General features: G+C 33.0%; 1 protein-coding gene and 1 pseudogene across 1 annotated transcript in view; one reads left to right on the forward strand and one right to left on the reverse strand.

The window, feature by feature from the left end:
- The window catches only part of RSRC1 (arginine and serine rich coiled-coil 1), a 400,525-nt gene that overhangs the window by 154,403 nt on the left and 219,999 nt on the right, over nucleotides 1-26,123 (forward strand). Inside the window, exon 6 of the mRNA XM_074405388.1 lies at nucleotides 23,992-24,028. Within this exon, the coding sequence (XP_074261489.1) occupies nucleotides 23,992-24,028 (37 nt within the window). The remainder of the gene's footprint in view (nucleotides 1-23,991; nucleotides 24,029-26,123) is intronic.
- Nucleotides 4,117-10,745, reverse strand: LOC120368305 (large ribosomal subunit protein eL15-like; annotated as a pseudogene).

A 26,123-nucleotide genomic window follows, 5' to 3' on the forward strand; every position in this document is an offset into this window, starting at 1 on the left:
TTTACTCTCATAGACTATAGTTTAAAGATGGCCTAATTGTCTATTACTAGTGGATACATGTAAGTCTTTGCACTCTATATTTTTTGTAAGAAGCAAAAAATATGTTTGTTTTTTTAAATATGTAGTTTCAATGTTTTTGCAAAAATAATTATATAGCTATTTTAGCTACATTTGTTTTTAAAATTAAGTTAAATCATGAAATAGTAAAAACTTTTATAATGCTTTGAGATAAATACGTTATAAAGATACACCTAGCTAAAATTCATTTTCATTGAACTAAGGATGATTTGGAAAGATAATTTAACCTTTTTAGGTGTACAAGTCATTATAAACACACCAAGAATTAAATATGAAATTTTAAACACCTTCATTTTACCCAAAATATAGGTGAGTAATCTAAGAAAGTGACATGAGTTACCATGAGATAAGGAGGAGATTGGTTAATATTGTCTTTTGAATATAATAGCATTGTATTTCCATAGAATCATTTTAATAATTTTTTTAATGTGCATTGATAATATTAAAAATGGAACTGCTTTTGCACTTTTCTCATATGCCAACTATTTTCTTTTTTTCAACGGATTAAGGGCCTAAAGGAATAGAGGAAGTGAATGGACACTGATGTTTCAAAATATCTCATTTTGCCTAAAAGCAAGTACCGGCAGATAAATGCCCATAAAGGGATTTCTTTCTTAAGCCCCGTGGATTTTTTCCCCCGCACAACTTTTTGTGTGAGTTAGAAATGAAAACCATTCATCTAGTGCCCCAAAGAACGGCCTTATTGAATGGAATAACAGTGTAATGTACCATTGAAGGCAGGATTGAAAGTGATTATCTTGTTAACTCTTGACAGTTACCGCCAGCTTGAAATGGAACCGGCAGGCTTGATTTGCAAATGAATTAGAGCTTTTTCATTTTGTGCCAGGATCATCTTTTTATATTCTGATATGACAGATGCTATGTTCCAGGCTTTTGTTTTTCTTCCGATTTATACTTGCAAATAAAAAACAAAAGATTATTATAGTCATTTTATTTGCATCTTTTCTCTTGGAGTTTATTCTTTGTGTAGAAGTTTTTAATCTTATATTTTTCAGAAAAAAAAATTAAGACTAGTATTGTTTTTTCCAGAATTAAATTTGATTAAGTACAGTAGCAATTGGGTGAGAAGAAAGATTATATGGGCTTTAAAGAAATAGAAAATAGTTGCAAACAAAATATTGTAGTTAGTAAAAATTGAAACTTTTGGCTAAATTTAATATCTTTGTCACCCCTTGGTAACTATTGATGTAAATTCAAACTTCTGGAGATGTTTCAAGAATAGTACAAGGAACTCCCGTATACCTTTTACGTAGATTCATCAGTTATTTACATTTTCCACCCACTTATTTTATTATCTCTTCCTCCCTCTCCTCCTCCAACTGTTTATAAATGTATATTTTCTTAACTAAAGGAGAATATATTGGAAACATTGTTCCCCTTTACTAATAAATGATATATATAAGATTAAAGACATTGTCTTATATAGCTATGAGTACTAGATTTTGTGAGGTTTTTTAAAAAAAAGAACAGTTTTTGTGTTTTTGTCTTCTGATATTAGTAGAAATCAATATGCAGGTTTTAATCCACACGTCATAATGCTTCTGTTTATATTCAGAAATCATTTCAGTGGCATATGGCAATTTTAATGCATTGTTAATGTATAACTTATAAGCCTAGAACTTTGTTTTATTAGTTCAGATAGTTTTTATTATTGCAGGGTTTATATAGTTAAAACTTGCTATTTCCATTTAGTATTAAATGTTCAAAGTAGGAAACATACCTCACCCTAGTCTAAGTCATACACATTTTCCATTTATAAAGGTCTTTACACATACATATATATACACACTTCTTGTGGAGTTAGGCTAAATATTTTTTAATTGTTATTTATATATTCAAAATGTAAGCTTATGTAAGTCTATTTTCTTTTTTCTCTGCAAACAGTCATATTTTCTTCTGTTGTACAAATCTTAATAAAATATGGAACTCACAGATAAATTATCTGCCATTCTACCGCAATGGCTTTTCAGTATGAACATTAGCATGAGGTCTATTTCCTATAATACAAAGTCTAGGCATTCAGAACATGTATTACATTGATATGATATATTGAGAACCTTTATGAAAATGTCAGTGCATTTATAAGGTCTGATTAATTGGGTTGGTGAGCATCACCATCCTAAATACATGTTGGTAATCTTGGAGGGAAAATATGTAGATTGAGTTGAAAGCAGGGATATTTCTTAATATTCCTTCTTTGGATTCCATTCATTCTCTCTTTCTTTCACTCTTACTCTCTCTCAGGCTCTCTCTTTCTCATGGTAGTTGCTTGAGTCATGTTTACTGACTGTATTAAGCTTCGTGAAATATATAGTTGTTTATTTTACAGTATAACACTACACAGATTTAAATATTAAAACTTTTATCATAAACATGGTATTGACCCTATAACTTAAAATGGAAACATTCAGAGTGCTTCTTCAGTGTTAACTGAAGCCATTTGATATTGTTTATGTATTTTAAGAATTCTGTTTATATGTTATATAATAAAGATTATCCCTATAATGAATGAGATTTAAATAGTATATTTTAATGTTTGGAAATATGAATTTTAGGGGGTATGCTGAAGTGCTGAGAATGTGTTTGGGATTTCATATAACCTGTTCTATAAAAATTCAATGCCTGTAAAACTGATTATTCAACATTATGCTAAATTATCTTTAATTAATGAAGAAAAGGCCATTTTTCTCCAGTGTACTGGAATGATTCTTTCTGATTTTGCCAAATTTAGTCTTTTTTGTTGTTGTTGTTTAATAGACATTTAGTCCTTTAGTTGAACAACTCCTACACAATCAAAATGTATGACTTAAGATCTTTTCTTTTTTTGAGAGGAAATTTAGATCTCGAGAACTTTTATGAACTTGCTGTGAGTTCCTGGAACTCAATTCACTGAGCCTTTTGAAACTTCTAGAGAAGACAGGAGAAAATTGGTTCAGAGAAACAAGCATTTAAATTAAGTCAGCAAAGTCAGAATTTAGAATTAGGTAATTCCTTTTCTACATTTCCTTTACACTCAAATTTACTGTGGAAAACAGTAGCCTACTCTCCTTGAAGACATGATGCAAACAGAAATGCAGTGTGATGGTATGCTTACAGTGAAAGTAGGTGCACAAGTCATGGCCCAAATATGTGGAATTGTAAACAATTTTTAGGGTAGTTTGGCCAAGAACAAGAGAAATAACTGCAGAAAACACGTACAGTTGGAAACCATGAACTTGTATGACTTTTTCTGTAGCCTGTGGGAGTGGACAGAGTAGATAACCCAAGATGTTTCTAAGACTGACGGGACTAAGAATGAGGTACTTAAAGCCAACTACTTCCCCCCTAGTGTGACTGAAGGGATTTAATAATGATCACAAATTAGTGTTACAGTTAAGTATTTTAAGGTTGACTTCTAAGCTCAAACTTGAAAGCTATTTATCTAATGGCCACTGGCTCGCCAGCTTCCCACCCTAGTATTGATTGCTAGCTTACCAACTTTAAGGCTAATAATTTTATCTAATATTCAATTTCAAAACACACCAGTGTAAATACCACTTCCACTGACTGTTGAATGCCTTGAAGTCCTGGCACTGCACCAGGAGCTTTCTATGTGAACTTAAAATGGTACTGTGGAGATTGAGGCAATTTTCTTTAGGCTAACCCAGCCACTTGAAAGTAAATCAGCAGAGCATTGCCATCACCCCAGTAAAGCTGCAGGTTTTATCACAGGCACCAGACAAATCTATAGGGCTAATTTCCATACTTCTCTTTTAAATAATGTATTTTAAACCTATTATACCACACAGTATGTTTTATACTGAAATATAACTCCCAAATAAGATGAAGCAAAGACAAAAAAGTTTATCTTTGAAACGTGATACACCATCACTTACTGTCTTCAAACATTATTGCATTTTAACTTTCTTAATTTGACAAAACATTCATGGAACAGTCTACAGACTAGTTTTAATAGACAAATAACACCTACAAGCAGGCATGATTGACTGTCTTGAATTGTTTATTAGGTATGAATTTTACAAGCTTTACTTATATTAGCTATAACGGCAGAGCTGGAGAGTATTGTGCCTTCTCCAAGCTGCCCGGCGAGGACCATGAATCAAATGGTGGAACTCATGGCCCTTTCCAAGGTCATGCCTCTTTCGACCTGCAGATGTCAAGCCCACACATCTCCCTGTGCTTGTGGACTGGTTTGGTGATCCGTTGGGTGTCAGGATTTCTTCTGATAGTTTTATAGAATGGATCAATGAGGATAACCTCAAAAAAAATTGTATGTGGAATCTTTACCAACCCAGTAAGAATTCAGGACTCTTAGAGCCCCACAATGGCGTCCAGCTCACTCCTCTGTAACGGACTGAAGGCTTGAGAAAACTTTAGCTGGTTAACACCATAATGGACAGGCTTGCCTTAAGTTGCATTCTTAGGATCTGGGCGTTTTCGGCCACCACGACGAATATGAATGCTGTAAGTAAGGTAACCTTGCTTGGCCTTGTAGCCCAGTCAGTGTGCTTTATCAGGCCAGGTGGGGCAGAAAGCCCTGTGGAGAGCAGAGAGCTGACATTACTGCCAACAGTGGACCCTCAGAAGAAAGCACATGACATCACACTGCTTCTTCCTCCATAGCTCCTGGATGTACTTGTACACACTGATCTTGGCTTACCTGATGGCTGCCACCTGTTAGTCATTATATAGAATAATTAATATTTATCTTTTTTCATGTTATCCTCTTTTCTCACACTCTCAGTTTGTAAAGAGTTGAATTGATGTTGTGGAAGACAAAATTTGTCTCTTTTAGTATTTGTCTTATTGGTCCTATAGTTTATTTCTTTTTTAAAATAATCATATTCTCTAGGTTTTTCAACCAATATTTTTATTAACTAAAATTAATACAATATTACCCTTTTTGATAGCAGACTAAAAGCTGATGGAAGAAGTTGATGATGTTCTCAGCTTTTAAATGCAGCTCTCATTTGTATTTTGTTGCATTTTATTTCTTAACTTGTATCTGTCATTTGTCTTTTGGATTTTGAAATGCTATCAGTATTTATCTTAGTGATTATCATGCAGATATCAAAATGAGAAGAAAACACATTTTCCTTTGCCTTTGACTTCCTATCCCCCCATTTCCCAAAGTCAAAATAACCTCATATGGATATATAGTTTGAACACAAGTAGAATTTAAATGATTTAGACCAGAGGTCAGTAAACTTTTTCAGCAAAGGGCTAAATAATGTATAGATATTTAGGGTTTGCGTGCTAACAGGCAAAATTGAAGATATCCTGTAAACATAAAACTGTAACAAGAGAGGAAATGTCCACAGTTTTTGGATAAAATTTAAAGTGTAATAATAATTATTGAGCATAATTTTTTGTAGTTAAAATGCATGAATTTGAAAAATGAAATTCCTTTTTGGGAGCTAGCATTTTACTTAATTGGGGTTCTAAATTAATGTTCTCTGTTACCAGAATTGATTACAAACATTTATCTGTTAATACTGATCTATAATGAGATTTTAAACATTTCATCTTTGAAAATGTCTTCACACAGATAGGTACTACCAAATTTGATTGCAATCTATGATCAAGTTCATTGCTTGGAAGGCATTTATAAAATTCTGTTAGATTCTTTTCTTGATTTTTTTTTTATCTTAGGTATTATATTGCAGATTAATCAATTCCAATTGAAGTTGAAGCTCCTCAGTTGTGCAGATAAGTGGATGTGAGAACATGGAAATTTTCTTTGCATTTGCCTAAAGGGCAGAAAACACTGCTGGAGCTGTAATTTGAGGTCAAAAAGATACTTGTTGGCCGGGAGCAGTGGCTCATGCCTGTAATCCCACACTTTGGGAGGCCGAGGCGGGTGGATCACGATGTCAAGTGATCAAGACCATCCTGGTCAACATGGTAAAACCCCGTCTCTACTAAAAATACAAAAATTAGCTGGGCATGGTGGCTCATGCCTGTAGTCCCAGCTACTTGGGAGGCTGAGGTAAGAGAATTGGTTGAAACCAGGAGGCAGAGGTTGCAGTGAGCTGAGATCATGCCATTGCACTCCAGCCTGGGTAACAAGAGCGAAACTCCATCTCAAAAATAAAAAAAAGATACTCCTTGAAATGTGTGTTGGGATGAATATCTTCTTTTAACTTTTGACAGCATGGGAGGTATATAAAGCAGTTTGACATTACTTTGTGATTCAGGCAACATCAGTTGTTACTGCAGTGGCTTTACTGTGGTATGAATTTTGCATATAAGCACCATTTTGCCTTGTAATTTTATGTTGAGCTCATTAAGAAACATTTTTATTTTTACTTTTTAATTTTTTTTTAAAGACAGGGTCTCACTCTGTTGCCAGGCTTATGTGCAGTGGCAGGATCATAGCTCACTGCAGTCTTTGGAACTCTTGAACTGAAGCAGTCCTCTCACTCAGCTCCCACGTAATAGTTTGGATTACAGGAATGTAATGTTTCTTTGTCCAGCTAAGGAACATTATTATGTCTACTGCTAAAGCTAAAAGTGGTTTAGGATAAAAGTCTCCTCAGCCAGAAAAATGTCAGCGTTGATTCTTAATTTGAAACATCACAATTAGACTTTACCACTGTGAAGACATTGAACAGCTGCCATGTGTTAGAGTAATCAGGATATTCAGTGTCTATTTCTGTAAAAAAAAAATCATACAACCAACAATGGACAAGTCTACAAGAGCAAGTGAGGTTCACTGTTGACACTGCTAGTTGTATACCACATTTTACATTTCAGATATTTTTACAAAGTATTTGCTGACGAATAATGCAGCGAATAACTGTAGGTTTTAAACTTTCACAAACTTAATATTCTACAAGCTTTGTAGCATTGTCCAATTAAGCCTCTTTCCACTCTCTATGGTTAACTACCATGATATGTAACATATCTTAGCAGATTCCACATCAGATTGCACTGAATGAGTGTTTGCTCAATTTTATTGTAAATATTATCATGTTCTGTGCAGAAAATTCCTAGAGTCTAATTCTTAAGTCATTCCACATTCAGCATTGACTCCTCAAATAAACAGGTGAGCAGAATCTCTGATATCTGTGGACTCATGAAAAGCCAAGCAAAATCACTTGGACTCATTCGCCTTATCTCGTCATTGGACATATTGATGATATTCTGTGTGTCTTCAACATTTTGAGCAGCTGTGCTTGCTGAATGGCTAATGCTTTTAAGCAAGTTTATTTTCTCTAGACACTCTTGTTTGGTTGCAGTTAAACACTAAGTCATCTTTGGTAAATTGCTTTCATTGGTTGGTTGGTTGACAAATGTACCACTCAGAAACTCATTTTTATTTTTTTATTTTTGTGAAGAAATTCTACTATGATGAGATATTCCATTTTAAATATTCTAATTTTTTGGACTATTGCTTTCCTGTGTCTTGAAAAGACTGTAAAGAGAGTTTAGTCAAGTATATGCTATTTTTAAAAAATCAACATAATATGCTATTTTTTCAGCACAGCTATATCGCCATTGTATAATAACTACAATGAATTGCCATTTAATTTGATAAAATAGTCCACACTTCACTGTGCCTTAAAAATGACATTTGAAGGCTCCTTTTCTATTCTTTTCTCATTTTTATATGATTGTAATATGCTGGTATTAAAAATTAAATGTCGGCCGGGCGCGGTGGCTCAAGCCTGTAATCCCAGCACTTTGGGAGGCCAAGGCGGGTGGATCACGAGGTCAAAAGATCGAGACCATCCTGATCAACATGGTGAAACCCCGTCTCTACTAAAAATACAAAAATTTAGCTGGGCATGGTGGCTCGTGCCTGTAATCCCAGCTACTCAGGAGGCTGAGGCAGGAGAATTGCCTGAACCCAGGAGGCGGAGGTTGCGGTGAGCCGAGATCACGCCATTGGACCCCAGACTGGGTAACAAGAGCGAAACTCCGTCTCAAAAAAAAAAAAAAAAAAAAAAAAAAATTTAAATGTCACATTACAGCAATTCATAAGGCCCTCAAAACTCCTATTAGTTATGCCATGTTACTGTGATTTTTTTGTGTCCTGAGCAGCAGTGCACACTAATGAGAGTGCCATCCATGATTTCTGTTGCAGCTCCTCAGCTATTGTTAATAGCATTGAAGCAGTCATAGAAATACATGAAAGAATGAGTGCGGCTGTGTCCCAACAAAACTTTATGTATTGACACTGAGATTTCAAGTTCAGTAATATTCATGTGTCACAAAATATTATTTTTTAAATTTTTTCCCAGCCATTTAAGAACGTAAAAACTATTTTGACTCATGTGCTGTACAAAAATAGGTAACAGGCTGGATTTGGTCTATGGGCCATAGTTTGCTGATCCCCGATTTGTACTTTCAGGTTAATAGAATAAGATGGTGTACTTTAAAATTCTCTATTGGTCTTTAAATATTACTAAAATTTGGTGAAAACTGTCCATGAATTGAATATAGGTTGTTTTTTTATTTTATGCAGGCAAATATAAAATCATTTGTTGTGAGAAAGTAATTCCTAGAAGAATCTTCATTTGTATTGTCACTTTATGTGAACTAGAAAAAAACAAGTCTTTCTTATATATAGCGCTATTTCAAGCCTCTAAGACTTCCCACATGCCACTTCCTCCTTCCTAGATGTAAGTTGTGCTTATTGAGCTTATATTCTATTAGGAAAGATTGCAAGTAAATAAATAAACATAGATTATGTAGAACTGTTAGGTGGCTTATGTAATCAGTAGAAACTCTGGAAAACCAGGTTGTGAAAATTGACAGGAAAAGAAGACTTGCAGCTGATGTTACTGCTTGTGTGTGCCATGGAACCAAATTGACAGGAAAAGAAGACTTGCAACTGGTGTTACTGCTTGTGTGTGCCATGGATCCAGTATAGGCACTGGGACCACCACCACCTCTGACATTGCTGCCACTGGACTTAAGCCCTGTTGCCACTATCACCTAGAATAATCTTTTTATTCTTGTCTTTAAGTCTTTATTCAGAGTTCCTAGTATAATTCCTGACTTCCTATATTTGGAATACTTTGGATTCAAAGTTCACCGAATTTGGAATGATATTCAGATTCTTAAAAAATCTGAATAGCTTAAAAAGCATGACAAATACACTGAAGAAGAAGGCTATAATGAGCAAGCATGACAGTAGAATAAAATGAGGGAAAAATTCCTTGACTCTCTAAACCAATACTTGTTTTCCTTTCATTTTATCTTTTAAGTCCCTGTATTAACCTCTGAAATATTTTTCATGTCACATATTTACTAATTAATTAAACTATTAGTAACTAATGATTAGCTACTAATTATATATTTGTGCAATGGTTTTTATACCTGTCTTTAAGCTCCACATGACCTAGTCTACATTGTTTGTAATTGTATCTGCAATACCTATCACAGAATCTGGCCCAGAGATAGTGCGCAGCAATAGTTGTTGAATTAATAAATAAGGTTTATGTGTGTTTGGTGGCGGGCAAATCATGATGACTCCAGTGAAAAGGAATTAAGGGGTTTTGAGCTTGAGAATGAAGTGATTCATTTTTATAAGATTAGACTGGCTGTTTTGTGGTAGGCAGATGGGATTGAAACAACAGTCAAAGTGGGGAAAATAGCTATGACAGAATTAAGAAAGATTAGTTTAGAGGTCATGGCAGTTGAATTAGGGTGGTGGCAGTTGATACAAATAAAGATAGTTTTTATGATTATTTAAGAGGTGGAATCAACAGGACTAAGCGATAGATTGTATTTGTAGGAGGAAAGAGAAGCAAGTGAAGTGGTTGACTGAGCAAAAGGATGAATGATACGATCCTTTTCTGAAATAGGAAATACCGAAAAAGATTAGTTTTGAAGGAGGAACACAAGAATTTAGTTTTGGATTTATTGAACATAAGCTTTTATTTTTTCATACCCAAATAGAGATGCAAATAGACAACAGGATAAGTGAATCTGGAGCTTATGAATGATATGCATTTTTTTCCACATCTAGGTTGCTATTAATGTTGTGTGTGAGGGTGATGTGCAATGGATTAAGAAGAAAGTATAGCACAAGACTAGGGCCCAGGACTGATCCTTGGGGAGCTCTTACCTTTGGTGGGTAGAGAGAAGAGCATGAAACTACAAGAGTCTTGAAGAGCCATTTTTTTTTTTTTTAAGAAAATGTAGAAAACCTTAATGATACAATATTATATAAGACAAGTGAGGAAAGGCTATGAAGTGTTGAACATGAGCTCAGCATGGGCATATCAACATGAATATAAATGTTGGACAGTATTAAATGAGTCTAAGAATCGTATAAAGAAAAGGATGATAAAGTAGACTTTGGATTTGGTGACATGGGGGAACCACTGATAACTTTAGCCAAGAGTTAACTTTTGGATGTGGCAGGAGGTAGGAAAGGGGAGACAGAGTGTATGTGTAGTTTTCTCTTTCAAAAAGTTGAACTGAAGGGAAGCAGATAAGTAGGATGATAGTTGAGGAAACTGGTTCCAGGCCAAAATTCTATGTGTGACCAATCAGACCTAACCATTGGCAATTACAAGGTTTTGTCTAGCTGGCCTCATGGAAGAAAGCTGCCCTCCTCCTCCTGAACTTGGTACACAGCCAGTGCTTTGCGGTTTTCTGGAGGGAGATGCAGCCAATAACTCAGCCAACATGTCTCCCACCCCCAGCCCTGTCTATGCTTATCAAAAAGCTGCATGTGGTAACAAACCAGGTTTACCTAAGCAAATAATTAACTTGGGAAATGGATACCTACATAGAAGCCACATCAAATAATTACTGATGATTAAGTGCCAGACTATCGGGAGTTTTTTATAAGGGCAATGCAGTTGACCTTAGTATCCACAGATTTAATATTCTGTCTATTCAAAATGATGTGGCCTGTTGTATGTTAGAACGTGTAATTTTTGTGTGGCATGACTTAAAGCCTATGTTCTGAGAGGATGCTGTGATGGAGTCATGTAACTTAGCCAATGAATAAGGCCTGCTAACTGCTCAGCACTGTTCTCACAGTGGCTTTGTTTTCTTCTGATGTTAATATATTGCGCATTCCTCATCAAAGCTCTGTGTAGTAATGATGATGTCAACAATAATTAGTAATACTTGCTAAGTGCAGTGTGCTGAGCACTTTACATGCATTGTTGCATTTTCAACTTGGGACATTTGCAAAGATCCTAGAACTTACCCACTAAATGTCAGGAAGGACTGTAAGTTTAGAGATTTAAGAAATTATTATAAACATAGGAATGATGGAAGTTTAATTCGTTCTTGTACAATAAATGTAAGAATTTGGAGATTTTGAGAGGAGCAGAATATTGTTTTAGGTAGTGAATGCATAAGCAAAATTATGGAAATGTTAATGAATTGGTTTGAGAAGAGTTACATATTGGCAGAAAATTGTTAGCTACGTAAGGTAGATTATAAAACAGGCAATGACAATAACTTGGGGTATGGGGACACTGATGTTAGGGAGAAGGGTATTGGAGGACTTTTGGTGGTTAGTGATAGGAGCCAAAACTAACATAGACAAAGTGGGGATACATGATTGAAGCGTTCACCATTTCTGTTTGTCTCGTGCATTGCAGCCATTACTGTGTTCATTATCTCTATTTCAGTTTCACATTCTCCATCTCTAAGTTGAATTCATCTATATCAGATAATCACATACCAAAATTAGGAAGATTCTATTTGTATTAAATGATGTAGATGGTATAAAGGTGAACAAAAATGTAGACAAGGTCTTTAAAGTGAACACTAGAGGTAAAAGGCATGTACATAAAAATTTATGATTATATAGATAACAGGAAAAATGTGAACTGAATGTAGACTCAGAATTTTTTTAAAAGTACTTTTTAAATTGTTAAACAATTGTTTAACTATTTAAATTGTTAAACAGTTGTTAAAACTAACAATTGTTTTTTCATGGAAGACACTTCAGCAAACATACAAACAATTAGAATGAACAAAAAAAGCACTCATAATCCCACTGTCAAATACTATTTACTTTTTAGTTTATATCTTTTTAGATAAACACACATGTACCATACTGTACACAAGGATATATAAAACTTAGCCTCTTACATTTTGTAACGTGCTTTAAAAAAAAAAACAAAACCCAACTTGCTATAACACAAGACCATTTCATGAAAATATATAACTATGTCATAATTGTTAATGGCTATATAGTTTTCTGTTGTATGGATATTGTATTTTATTCAACAGTTTGCCATTATTGGGCATTTAGTTCCCAGTTTTTTGGTTGTTGTTGTTTTTTGTATTAAATGCAATGGAGTGATTAATATTTTGTGTATGTATCATTGGGATAAACTTAGAGAAGTTGACTATGAGGCAGAGACATGATGTGTATTATTGAGAATTTTGATACATTCTCCCAATTGCCCACCAGAAAACCTGTGTTATTTTCTGCCTCCACTGGCAGGGCATGAGTATACCTGATTCTCAGCACTTTTGTCAGCAATGGAAACATTATCATTTGTTTTTACCTTTGCTTGTTTGCTAAGTGAAAAATGGCATTTACATTTATTTTATGGATCTTTACTGTGCACTGTAAAATTTACCTAATTGTATAAATATGTTAGCTATCTATATAGTGTTTGTTTTGTGAATATTGTGAGAATTTAATAAGAATATAAGTATAAATGACCAGTTTCAGCACCTGTAGTCTATCAGTCAGGGTTAGTATTTATTTTTACTTGAAGCCCCACTGCTTTGCTGCCTCTTTCCTAATCATGTTTCCAATTAAGGAGTAGACGAATATTGTAAAATCTTGTTTTATTGTTGAGGTTATTGTTTTTTAAGAGTTGACAGTAATAAATTCTCCCTTTACTAAATTTTAGTCAAAATTCTCCTTTGACTAAACCAGGATTGAATTCTGGTTCCTAGCCCAGCAGTGTAGTGTAAGCTACTTAATTTCTCTGAGCCTCATTTATCTCATATCTGAAATAGGTATAATAATTGTATCTCTTCATGATAAAATTATAAGTATTAAATGAGCAGACTGTGTAAAGTGCTTGTTACAGCCCCTGGCACACTGTTCAGTATTTCCTCACAGGTGGAATCTCTGAGAAGGTCAGTTTCACTTAGACAAATATTGTGAAAATTTAAGTGCTAGGAAGTGCAAAGAGGTCTTTGGGAAATGGCAAACCATTTGACTTGAGCAAGAATCTTGAATTCTAGGCGAAGGAGTTTGATTCATTAAGCAAGGAAAGACTTTTCGTTATTATTTCCTAGTACTATTAGATGCTTACCTGATTAAAATTACACCTTAGTTTTCAGTTTCCTGCTGAATTAAATAGGAGAACGGAAGTTAAATAGAACAACAGAAAGAAGAGAAAATCATCAGAAGGCTTTAATAATTGAAGACCTGAATAATCAATCTCTGAGTTATTCAAACTTTGCCGTTTTCAGGAAAAATATATACATGTTGTACTTTTCACTGAATTTTAACAGCTAAAGACAAAATAGGATATATTTATTACCTTCTATTGGGATTGTTGACTGTATTGCATATGGGCATATATTGCTTTTATTAAATTATTGGGACATAATTTTATAGTAGAAATTGTATTTTAAAATTGTACTTAAATTTAGATTATTTGTAATTATAATGTAAATTTAACTGATACTTAAATAAAATTTGTATTTTATAGAAGTAATAGTATACATGAATTTAAATTATGATTAAGTAGTGGAGATGAAATATACTAGGTTTATTTCTCCTTATAAAAATTATTTAACCCCAGTAATAATAATAATAATAATGTTTATTTCACAGTTCTCCAAGTGAAATAAACATTACATAAAATCATCAATGATTTTTAAATCTAATGATTATTCTTTTTTATACCCAAGTTTTATTTATAAGGATAAATCAGAAAGAACCTATATGTCCAAGAATAAGGGATAAGTTAATTTATTGCACATCTATATGCAGAATAGTATATAAACATTCAAATGTTACATGCAAGTATATTATTGACACCTGAGAAGCTGTTTACAATATATAGTAAAGTAGTGAAAAAAATTAAGCTATATAACAAATTACCTATGGTCCCATTTTTATAAGAAAAATAATAGTATTTGCGTGTATTCATAAGAATGTCTGGAGGAAAAAACAAGGACATATTGAAGCTATTATCTTTGGCTAGTGGGATTTCAGGTGACTTTTATTTTTTCTTCATTAGAACCAGATGTGATTTTGAATTTCTCTACAATAAGTGTTTATTATTTGCAGGGTCACTTGTAGTCATATGGCACCTTTGTGCATATTATGCAAGGTGTCCCTCTTTCCTGTGGATGTATACCAGGATATACAGTTTGGCCGAGGTATATAACTTTTAGCTTCCACTTGCCCCCTTGATTTTTTTTTTTGTTTGTTTTTTCATATTGAACAACAGGCACAGCTGTATGTGATGGACCTAAAAACTTACATTATAAAAATTATTTTAAATTAATTAAAGTTGTATTACCTTTTAATACATTTTCTCTGGGTCGGACAGTCTCTATACTTGAGCTCTACCAGGTCATACTGGACTTTTGAGTTCACTCTTCCTGCCTCCTCTGTTCTGTGTACTCAGTCTGCCCAAATACAATCAATCCTTCAGGATTTAGCTAAAATTACCCTCCTCTTTGAAATATTTTCCAACCACTCTAACACATCTGGCCATTTTTCCTTTTTGTGAACTTTTCTTGAACAAGGTCAAGAGCATGGGTTGAAGTAGGGGATGATGGTGAATAGGTTGCATCTCACTTGCTAAATCCAGACAACTGGCCATGACTCCTTAGAACAATTTGTTAAGCTAGGCATTGAGTTGCACCTGGCCTCAGTTGGAAAGAGAGTTGTCATTGATTATGAATGTTTGTCCTGCATGTGGAAAACATCAGCTAGGTACTATGTATCACATGCCGTTTCCCTGCCTGGATTGGACATTAACTATTTTATATACAATCTTCCCTTCGTATCTGTGGGATATTGATTCCAGGACCTACTGCATATACCAAAGTATATGGATTCTTAAGTCCCTGATATAAAATGGCATAGTATTTGCCTATAATTTATGAATTATCTCTAGATTACTTATAATACCTAGTACAACTTAAATGTTCTGTAAGTGGTTCTTATACTGTATTGTTTAGGGAATAATTTCAAGAATAAAAAATCTGCACATGTTCAGTACAGATCCAAATTCCACACCCCCCACCCCCCACAAATATTTTTTATCCGTGGTTGGATGACTTCATTGATGTGAATTCACAGATAGGGAGGTCTGACTCTACTAGCCTTGGTTTGACAACACAGTTTTTAATATCTAAGGCATAGATACCATATTTTTTCTTCCTTTTTTTTGTTGATGATGTTTATGTTACTATTGCTTTTTTTTTTTTTTTTTCTCCAATCAAGAGAAAAGTGCTAAGAATTCTAATCAAACCTGAGAAGTAGAAACTCAGAATTTCAGGAAGATCTTTGTGGATCAGAGTACTGACATGAAGCATTTTTAAAAATTGGATTAAAACATAAAAATAGAAATTATTTTTGCTTATTTTTCCCAACACACTGTACCTTCTTGCAAGTAGAACATAAGAATGTACTTATATCAGGATATCTGTAGTGCTCTTATTGGATGCTAGCAAAAATATCTATCTATATATCTGTCTGCCTGTCTGTCCAAGATTTGATGTTTGAAAATTAGACTGACTTTCGTTTATAGGTATTACAGTTGAAATGGATTTCAAGGCAATTTAAAAAGCTGAAACTTAAAGATTTTTTTTTAATTTTGAAAGTGGAGTATAGTCAGTTGGTCCATTATTAAGCTGTTATATTGAACCGTATTTACTGGGTGATTTCTATATTATATGCTGATTATCTTGTTAATCTAATTTTGAATGTAAGGTCAGAAAAATTTGAGAAATATATAACTGAACAAAGACCAATCATTTAGTAAATAGTAGAGCTGAAATTAGAACTCAGCTTTTTCTTACATTTACATTTTACCAAACTTTTTGTTCATCAATAACATTTGATACATAACAGAATCTAATATATGTAAAAATGTTTTCATTATTGTTTGAGATGGAAAATGTGGATTTTAAATAATGTATGTAGTCAGACCTTTATAAGCCTTGAGTGACACCGTATAAAAAAACAAATCCTATAGATTTTGCTTTATGAAAGAAAAAATAAAAAGTTAACCATGATCTTAGCTCTTACATCCATAGAAAACTGTAGAATACTGATCTTTTAAAAGTAAATAATATGCTTAATTCATGACAAAAAATCTACTGTACATTTTTTTTTAAACTGCAGAACAACACAATCTTTTTTATTTCTTCTTTTTATTGAGGAATAATTGACATGCAATGAAGTGCACAAACCTATGTGTTCAGTTCAGTGTGTTTTCTGAGCCATTCTATATTTCTGTATTTATTTCTTATAAAAGCCTACTCTGAAGGAACAGAATGGGAGTTGTAGGTGGAAAAAAAAGGTAATACACAAGCAATAGCTTGAATCTTAAAAGTAAAATTTGCATGATTAACCCATAATAAAAAGAGAAATTTTAATAGTTTCTGGACTGATAAGATTGCGAAATATATACATAGTAATGGGATCTTCTTTATGTAGAATTGAAACAGCCATATAAACAGGTTTAAACTACTGTACATTTTTATTTTGGCCAGGTGCAGTGGCTCACACCTCTAATTCCAGTTTTTTGGGTGGCTGAGGCAGGAGGACCACTAGAGGCTAGAAGTTCAAGATCAGCTTGGACAACATAGTGAGATCCTATTTCTACAAAAAAAAAGGAAAAAAAATAGCTGAGTGTGGTGGCACATGCTGGTGGTCATAGCTACTTGGGGGAGCCTGAGGCTAGAGGGTCACTTGAACCCAGGAGTTAGAGTCTAACTAGATGTTCCTACTGCATTCCAGCCTGGGTGACACAGGGAGACACTGTCTCTTTAAAAAAAAAAAAAAAAATTTTTTTAATATTTAACTCCATTTTTTATAATTACTTTATATATACACATTTTATATAGGATAATACATGTTACTGATTATATTTAGACTTTTATTTATTAAGGAATTAGTGAAATGATACTTTAATGCTAGTTCAATTGGTAATGTGAATTATAGTTTATGAGTATTTTATAACTAAACACTCACTGGAATTTTGGCCTGCTCTGTGAAGTGATTTCAGTTTATGTTTATTTTGTTAAGTTTCTACTCGTCACCCCCCCCCCCGCCCAAAAGTCACTTTTCTTTTAGATGTCTTTTGTTTCTTAAATTTGTTTTTAAGTGATCACTTTTATAAGTAAATCCATAATAGATTTTGGATTGAGATAATAGGGAATGACGAGAAAAACTGTCATTACTTACTGGGAGAATTAAGTAATTAAGTTATTTTTCTAAGCTTGTATTTTGACAAATGTAGATGCAAAGTATTGAGAGTAAGGGAAATTGCCATCATCAGAAAGAATAGTATTTTTTCAAAATAAATATTATTATTAAGTGTGGCTCCTTAACCCAATTCCTCTAGACTACTAAAAAACCTTAATGTTCACCTGTGGTTGATGTTGTTCTTATATTTTAAGAAAAGGAAAGAAAAGGTGATGACTTTCTATTAAGACTAGATCTTAACAAAATCTCAGTCTTTTGTTAACAAATTTCTTAAGAGGATATAAGCTTTGTCATAGTAATAGTTTTATTTAGACTTAGAGTATATTTCTTTTGGAAAAATAATGACGTTTATTTGTAACAAAGGGAAAATAATATCTACTTTTAATTTTTTTCTTGCCTGCCATAGCATGCCTGATACATGGCATCTTCTCACACCTAACATTTTAACTATCAGATGCCACCTGATTTATTTAGGAAAACCTCAGTCTTGTCCCAGTTAGTTTTAAAACGTCTGCCTCATGTATGTTGAGCCACTGCATTTCCTGCTTTAGAGCCTTGTGTTATGCCAACATTACTATCTGTGCTGCCTCAACTACAAATTGGATGAACAGTCCATGACACTTTATCAATATTATTACATTAAACCAAGTGGATTTTGATTGATAACCTAATATTCAACTAATGCAGAACATCAATCATGGCAAGTATATTAATTATTTAATATTGCAGTCTAATTCAGAAATCGATGTGCTGCATGAGGGGAAGGGAAACTCATGGTTCCCAGAAGATTTAAGACAGGGAATGATTAAAAAAAGACCTGCTGTACTCCTGTGTGTTAGTTCGATACAAATCTTTATTCATTTGCCAATAATCTCTTCCCATTTTCCACTTCAGGACCATTTTATAAGTTTTGAGACCTATAATTGAATTAAGTCTGCTTTCAGCACAGGGCAAAAGGAGTTGCACAAATATTGATGAAGTCATGACAGGGACAACCCAAGAGACAGACCACTAAAGAGGATAGGTTTTATACCATTTGTTGTAAGATCCTTCTATCAATGTCTTGGATCTTGCGTCTCTATTTTTAAAAATTCATTAAAACTTTTAGGATCACTTTTAAGACTTTTGTGTTTAAATATCCTCCATCATAATAACATTTCTATAGTTGATTTTTTTAAATCTTCATGCACATTATCCTTCTGACTCACAGCACCCTTGTGTGTTAGGTAAGGCAAGTAAGCCTTACATCATAGGTGGATAATCTGAGATTCAGAAAAGTTGGATTATTACTCAGGCTCACATGATTATTTTGTAGGAGTGTTTAAATTTGAGTGTAGGCACTCTGCTTCTAAAGTCAGCACTGTATATCATACTGTCTTGCGTTGTAGTTATGTACTCATGATACTTTGTGTTGTTTTGAGATGGTCATTCTTCCTTATCTTTCTGACCAAAGTAAAAGTGAAGAAAACTGATTTTCATGGAGAACTTGCTTAAACCTAGGTGTCCCAATATGATAGGTGTTAAGCTTTATGTATATGCAAACCTTCCAGATATAAGTGAAAACTTCTTGGTTTATCTTTTGCTATACTAGAATACATTTAAGTCCTTGACTCTCATATATTTATATATTACCTAAAATTACTTTATTTTCATATATACACATACATATATGCATGTGTGTATGTATATATATATATTATATGTTACCTAAAATTACCTTCTTTTCATAATAATACATACATATATATATATATATATAATATATATATGTTTGTATGTATGGGAGTAGGGGACTTAAATATATTTTGTCATTAAAGCATTAAACTTGCTGCTCCAGCTTTCTTTTGGTTAATTTCCCTGGTTTTATGGGAAACCTTTTTTGGGAAGCCCTTCTGTATTATGTGTCTTTTGTAAATAATACATTGTTGGATTTTATTTTTTTATCCAATCTGAAAATCTTTTCTAGGATTTCAGTTCCAGGTGATTATGGGTGAATTTTCTCTAGTTTTCTTTTTAGTTATTGATTACATAGATTATAACAATTACTCTGTTCTAGGTCATTCTTTACTTGCCTTACCTTGTTGCTTTTTCCTGAATTTATTTCTCTTACCTGCATTATATTCCTCAAGACTTCTTTTAAATAATGTCTTTGTGTGGTGACTTTTCTGAAACCTTGTATGCTGCTAATATTTTTTTTGTATTTAAATAATAGTTTATTAGCTATATCTTAATTATAGGTTCACAGTTACTTTCCTGTAACACTTCATCTTGAGAGTTGTTATTACTTCATTGTCTTCTTGCCTCCACTTTAGTGTTCAGAAGTCTAATATCAGTGTTATTCTTCCTTTGTGGAGGGGTCTCCTTTTTCATTCTGGAAGCTTTTTGACTTTTCTCTTAATTCATTATAGTCTTAAATATCCTTGTAATATGCTTTGCTGTGGATTTTTAAACATCCTTTTCAGCACTCTATGTGCCCTTTCAATCTGAGATTTGAATATTTTTATATCTGGGAACTCTCTGTCATTATTTCTTCAAATGTTTCTTCTCTTCAATTTTTTCATTACTTCTAGGATTCTCATTATATGGATATTTACACTTCTCCTGTTCTTAATTCTATCACTTGTTCGTCTTGTCTTTTTGCCCCCTCCCTATGCCTCTGTAATAGTTCTTCTACCCAGTTTTCCAGCTTATTAATTCATTCTCTGTCTGTATCTATTATGTTTTCAATCCATTCTCTGAATTTTTTATTTCAAATGATTATGTTTTTAATACTCACTAACATATATTGATTCTTTTTCATAACAGTATTTTTATACTTATATTTCTAAAACTCATCTATTTGAAGATGTTATTTTGTTTACATTCTTCTTTAGTTTATTCTGTTTTATCTGGATAAGATTATTATTTTTTAAAATTTCTGTTTATACATCTTAAGATTTTTCTTGTGGGTTTATCTTTTGTTTACTAAAAGCATTTAGCTGCTTTGACTTGTAATTTTAATCTAAAAGGAAGGGTAAAAACCTAGGTTCTGACTTGTATTTTTCCAGGTTAGTTTAAAAACTAGAGTAGAAAACCTCTAGTGTTCTAGTTTAGCCTCAGCTACTTTCCCCATTGTGGCTCCCACTCCCTCAAAAACAGTTAAGAAAAAAAAAAAAAAAAAGAAGAAAGAAAAGCAGAAGAACAACCCACACCTTACACATGTTCATGTACAACCATGCATGTGTACCTTCCTCCTAGTACTACTGTTATGTCTTAGGCAGCCATTCACTATTGCAAATTGCCTTGCTTTTTACATGGGTTGGAGATAGAGTGGGGCTAAGTAGTATTGCTCAGACACCTGAGCTGGAGTTGGTTGCTACTAACTCTACCCAAGCCTGTCTTGTGATGATCAGATATCATACCCTTAAATATATTGATTCAGGCATTGTATTGAGTGCTGGAATATAAAAATTAAAAAGATGTAACACATATCTTCAAGGAGTTTTTATTTCACTGGTTTGAATGGGAAAGTAAACTGGCATTTATAAAATACTGTGATCAGTTCTGTGGTGGGACATGCCCAGAGTATTATGGAAACGTATAGGAAGAATTTATTAAATAATTTGTGGGAAAGGGAGAAGGTTTCCCCAATTGAAGAATGGTTTAGGATGAGTCCTGTAGGGTGGATTTTTGTTAGATAGACAGGGAAGATTAGAGGTGGCTGGGAGAAAAGGAACATTTTAGGTAAAGGGAGAAAGTGGTTCAATGGTGAGTAAAACCAGGTTAGTAGTTTGTTGTGGCTGCTCTTGTACTTTTCCTGTAATGTAGCTTTGACAAGACAATAGAAAGAATAGGTAAACTGAAGTATAGTAGGATATTGTAGATTTTAAGAAGAGAATTGACATAATTAAGCTTACATTTTAGAAAGATTTTCCTGTGTTATGCAGAACGAATTGACATGGGACAAGGCAGGAACTATTGACATCCAGTAAGAGGGCTGTTGCAACAACTTAGGAAGAAAAGATGATGGACTGAAGTAACGTAAAAGCTGTGAAGATAGAAAGAAATAGTTAGATCTAATGATAATTAAGGATGTTAGATAGCCAAGACCCTGTGGTTGATTACATTTGATAGTGAAGGAAAGGGAATGTGTCAAAAATGATGACTAGTTTTTTCCCAGGCATGCCATTAAAAACATTTTATAAATATATTTTAATGTAAAGTATTGCTAGAAACATAGCAAAGAAATAGCCTACTTTTCCTTTTTGTTATAAAGAACAGTTTCTTGTCCTGATTCTAAAATACAAGCATCTCAGAAAATTAAGTGATTTTTCCCTAAGATTGTGGCAGGCTCAGTTGAAAGCAAACCTACCCTGAAATGAGGCTATTTACAGTCTTTGTTTATCCCGTTTTATGTGGACATTAATATGTTTGTTTCAGAATTATTAATGTGTATGATGATGAGATGCTGCATCAGACCCTACTGGCAGCATTGTATGACATACCTTAACCTTTCTGAAATCTGTAATATTCTGATAAAGCATATCCAGCCCCAGTTATTTCACATAATCAAGTATGGACTTATATTTTGAATCTGGTCATTTTTGTTCATTTTATATTGCAATATTATTTTCCAGTAAGAACCATTTTTGACAATATGGCTGTGGGAGGAAACGAAGTAGATGTGTATTATATAGCACAAACTCTAAGATAGATTGCCAAGTGAAGGTACAAAATAGTGTGTATAATATACTTCTATTGTGGATTTAAACAAACATAGATGGGGAAAGAGACATACAGAGGCACACACACAGATACACATACACACATGAGTGCATAGAACACCTTCAGAAAGATAAGCCAAGATTAAGAACTGAGAGTCAGTGATGGAAGGAAGATTTGATTTGTGTGTGTGTTTGTGTGCGTGCACGCGCGCACACACACGTTGCCCTGTTCAAGTGTTTCACTGTTACTTTTTTTTGTTTAAATTTTGTTATACAAATAACTATATTTTAATGTTCTTGTGAAAACATAAAGACTCATTTGACTCCCAGCTCCAATAAATACATTAATTTTGTAATGATAAAGTATAAAATAATTATTTATATAGATAGTAGCCTTCTCTCGCACCTTGCAGTAATTAATTCCTATCATTTGTCAGTAGGACTGCAGACATTAGAGATTAAAGAATGAGTTTCAGAAACCATTAAATAGCTAAACATTGAATATATAGTTTTGATAAGATTGCCAGAAGCAGGAAATACAGAAAAGAATGGCTGAAAATTAGTGCTAATCAGTAGAAGTGGAAATTTATTCCTAATATATCATAGTGGGCCATGAGAGCAAAGGTTGGAAGCCATGAGTACAGTTTTCAAGCAGCAAATCTAAAGGAAATAAAATGGAGAGATTTGGAAAGATAGTATAGCAAGACAAAGGAAACAGGTAAGTATATCTCTGGCAAAGAAAAAATAGAAGACAGAAATAGAAAAGAAAGTTGAGACCCCTCAGAGAAGCAAGGAGGTGTGGGAAAAAGATTAAACATCATGAATATAATAATACTGTTTATTGTTGGAGGATTTATATTAATAATTACTTTCAGCAGTGTGCTAGGAGTATAATTTCTTGTTTAAAAAGGTAATGCTTGGTAGTTATAATGGAACTAAAATATTGCTTGACCAGAATGAGAAAAGCCAAAGTTCATTTGTCACAAATAAATTAGTACAGATTGAAATCAGAAAAAATTTAACTGTTTGCCACATTTCAACAGTGTGTATTTAAATTATGTTTGCTACTTGTAGAAATACTTCTATTTTTAGTTCCATAAGCAGTCTCTTTTACAGTATAAAGCAGGAAATTTAATATTTTCAATTAAGTATCATGATACTTAAAATATATCATGGTATTTGATGTTTATGTTTTCTTTTGTGATATTTTCTTTTTTAATATTAAAATGATCTTAGGTCCTGGTTTTTAGTGTGCATTAAATTAATAAAGTTAGTGACAGAAGAAAATAGGTTAAGATTTAGTTATTTAGCTATGTACTCACAAATGTATTCTTTATGTGTACATAAAAATGCAACCATTGATGGATGGATATTTGCAAAAGCAAATAAAAATATGAGTTGTAGAATCTAGGTGGTGGATAGTTCTGTAAATTTGAACATTTTCATAATAAGCATTGGAAATAAAAATAATTAATAAATACTCGTGGAAAAGCTACTATGAAAGGAATAGATATTGTGTGAGGAGTAGAATAATGATGTTTTTGAGTTTGTTATGTTTTTCATTGACTTTGAAAAATCTGAAACTTTTCTTAGTGAAATACTAATTTAGTGGTAAATCTTATAAAGTTCTGTTCACTTTTGATAAAAATTGTTTTATTTTTAAAAACTGTTATGAACATAAGTAAATATAGATAAAAATTACAAGAGTTTATAAAACATTTTGAGGTAAACAAATTGGAGCAGACAAGGATTTAACAACTATTTACAACTTTTATTCTTCTATTTTAGGGAATCTGGAAACATCAAAGCTGGATTAGAACATCTGGTAAGTTCTAATTTTCTCTTGAACATTTGCATCATCTTTGATATCTGCATTCTAAATGAACACTTTTGAATGAGCTTTGAATACCTTGTATTGAGAAAGTCAACCATTTCCCAAAGGGTCAGCTTACTGTTATTATGTGAAGGCACTTACATTTTCATTTCTCTTATCATTTCAAGGAAATTAAAAAATTTTTTTTAAATTACTTTTTTTTGATGTAGAGATGAAATAAAATGGATGACAATCCTTGGATTGATGCTTGCTTTAATTATAAACAAAAATTGTTTGGTGTAGAATTTTTGGCATATCTTGATCTGATGAAAACAAGCTTGTGTTTTAAGAAAAACACAATCAAATATTGCATGCATAAATATGGTATGTTTTAGCAATTTAGCAGCTTTGAAAGAAGTGCACAGCTTTGTCTTTCCTGATGTCTGCTTTATGAATAATGCATTGATTTAAACTACATTCAGATTTAGAACATAAAATAATTGAGATGCAAAATTTTTGGTTTAAGTAAACATTTTAGAGAAAAATGAAATTAAAACTGATTTAGCATTAAAATCTGTCATTGATCAAAAAAATGGAAAACCCATAAATTGTAGTATGTCTGAAATTCGTTGAGCCCACTGTATTGAGTGTTTGTTACAACATTAAGTAGTTCATTTAAACTGAGCATTATAGAGTCCTCTGGTTTCTGGTCAGATCCAAATGTTGAATAATTAATAGTACAGATTCTTTTGTAAATACTGTCTAAGTAGTTTTTTTAATGCAAGCCTTTATTCGTATATCATACCGTAGCTTTGTTAACTATTAATATACTTTTGATTGGCTTCCACAGAAGCAAACAGTGGCAAGAAACAGCTTCGTTTTGACTTACAGCAGTTTTAGAGTTGAAAGGAATTCTTGGTTTTTCTTTTATAGCTAAAGGAAACTGAGGAAACTTAGACTTTTAAAAGTGATCCTAAAAATTAGAAATGAATTATTAAAAAGCAGAGTATAATACTTAGAAAATTTGAGCTGTGTATTTGAGGATTAGAAGTTAGTAAATAACATTGATATTTTCATCATTAAAAAGTATTTCCTGAACCACGGTTTATCATTTCAAAATAGCACATAGATTTAGGACATATGGACATCAGAATAGACATATTAATCTGTAACATCACATTCCAGTATCACTTAGGGGCTTACAACAGGAAGAATAGCTATCATAGTGCCAAAATGAGGTGTCTTTTATTTTTTATTTTTATTTTTATTTTTTGAGATGGAGTCTTGCTTTTTCTTCCAGGCTGGTGTGCAGTGGAGTGATCTTGGCCCACTGCAGCCTCTGCATCCTAGGTTCAAGTGATTCTCCTGCCGCCTGCCACCACGCCCAGTTAATTTTTGTGTTTTAAGTAGAGATGGGATTTCACCATATTGGCCAGGCTGGTCTCAAAACTTCTGACCTTGGGTGTTCTGCCTGCCTTGGCCTCCCAAAATGCTGGGATTACAGGTGTGAGTCACCTGGCCTGAGGTGTCTTTTATATTTTTGTTGTAAGCTATTATTTATTCAAAATACTTTATATTTACTTTGTTCATGTTCTTCAGTAAAGAGTAATGGGTTTGATGTTTCTCTAGTTTAAATTCCATACTTTTTATAGTTACTAGTAGGATCTCATTTTCATTGACTGTTTCACACATTTATATTGTAATTTTATCTAGCAGTGGTTTTCTAACTGTGCCTTGGGCTGCCCAGAAACCTCTCCAAAGCAGATGGTACTCCAGACTTCCATTATTCACTTTAACCAAAATAGTTCTACTTTTAGTTATTTTGTAGAATACATGTTTGAACTTTTTAATAACATTTCATCTGAAGAAAGAGTTCTCTGGCTAAAAATATTTTAAAACTTTTGATAAAACATGGTTATTATTGAAGAATAATTGTATATTAATTATTCTTCCCTATTCTTGAGTCTAAGTTATATTTCATTTTTATCTGTGTCATGTACTGCAAATATATTTCAAAGATAGGCATTTTGGAAATGAGAGAGCCAGGACTAGCATACAGTTAGGTAGTAAGAACCAGATGATTTGAATGCATTTCATCTTAGTTGTT

The sequence above is a fragment of the Saimiri boliviensis genome, chromosome 9, assembly GCF_048565385.1.
Source record: "Saimiri boliviensis isolate mSaiBol1 chromosome 9, mSaiBol1.pri, whole genome shotgun sequence".
NCBI classification, from domain to species: domain Eukaryota; kingdom Metazoa; phylum Chordata; class Mammalia; order Primates; family Cebidae; genus Saimiri; species Saimiri boliviensis.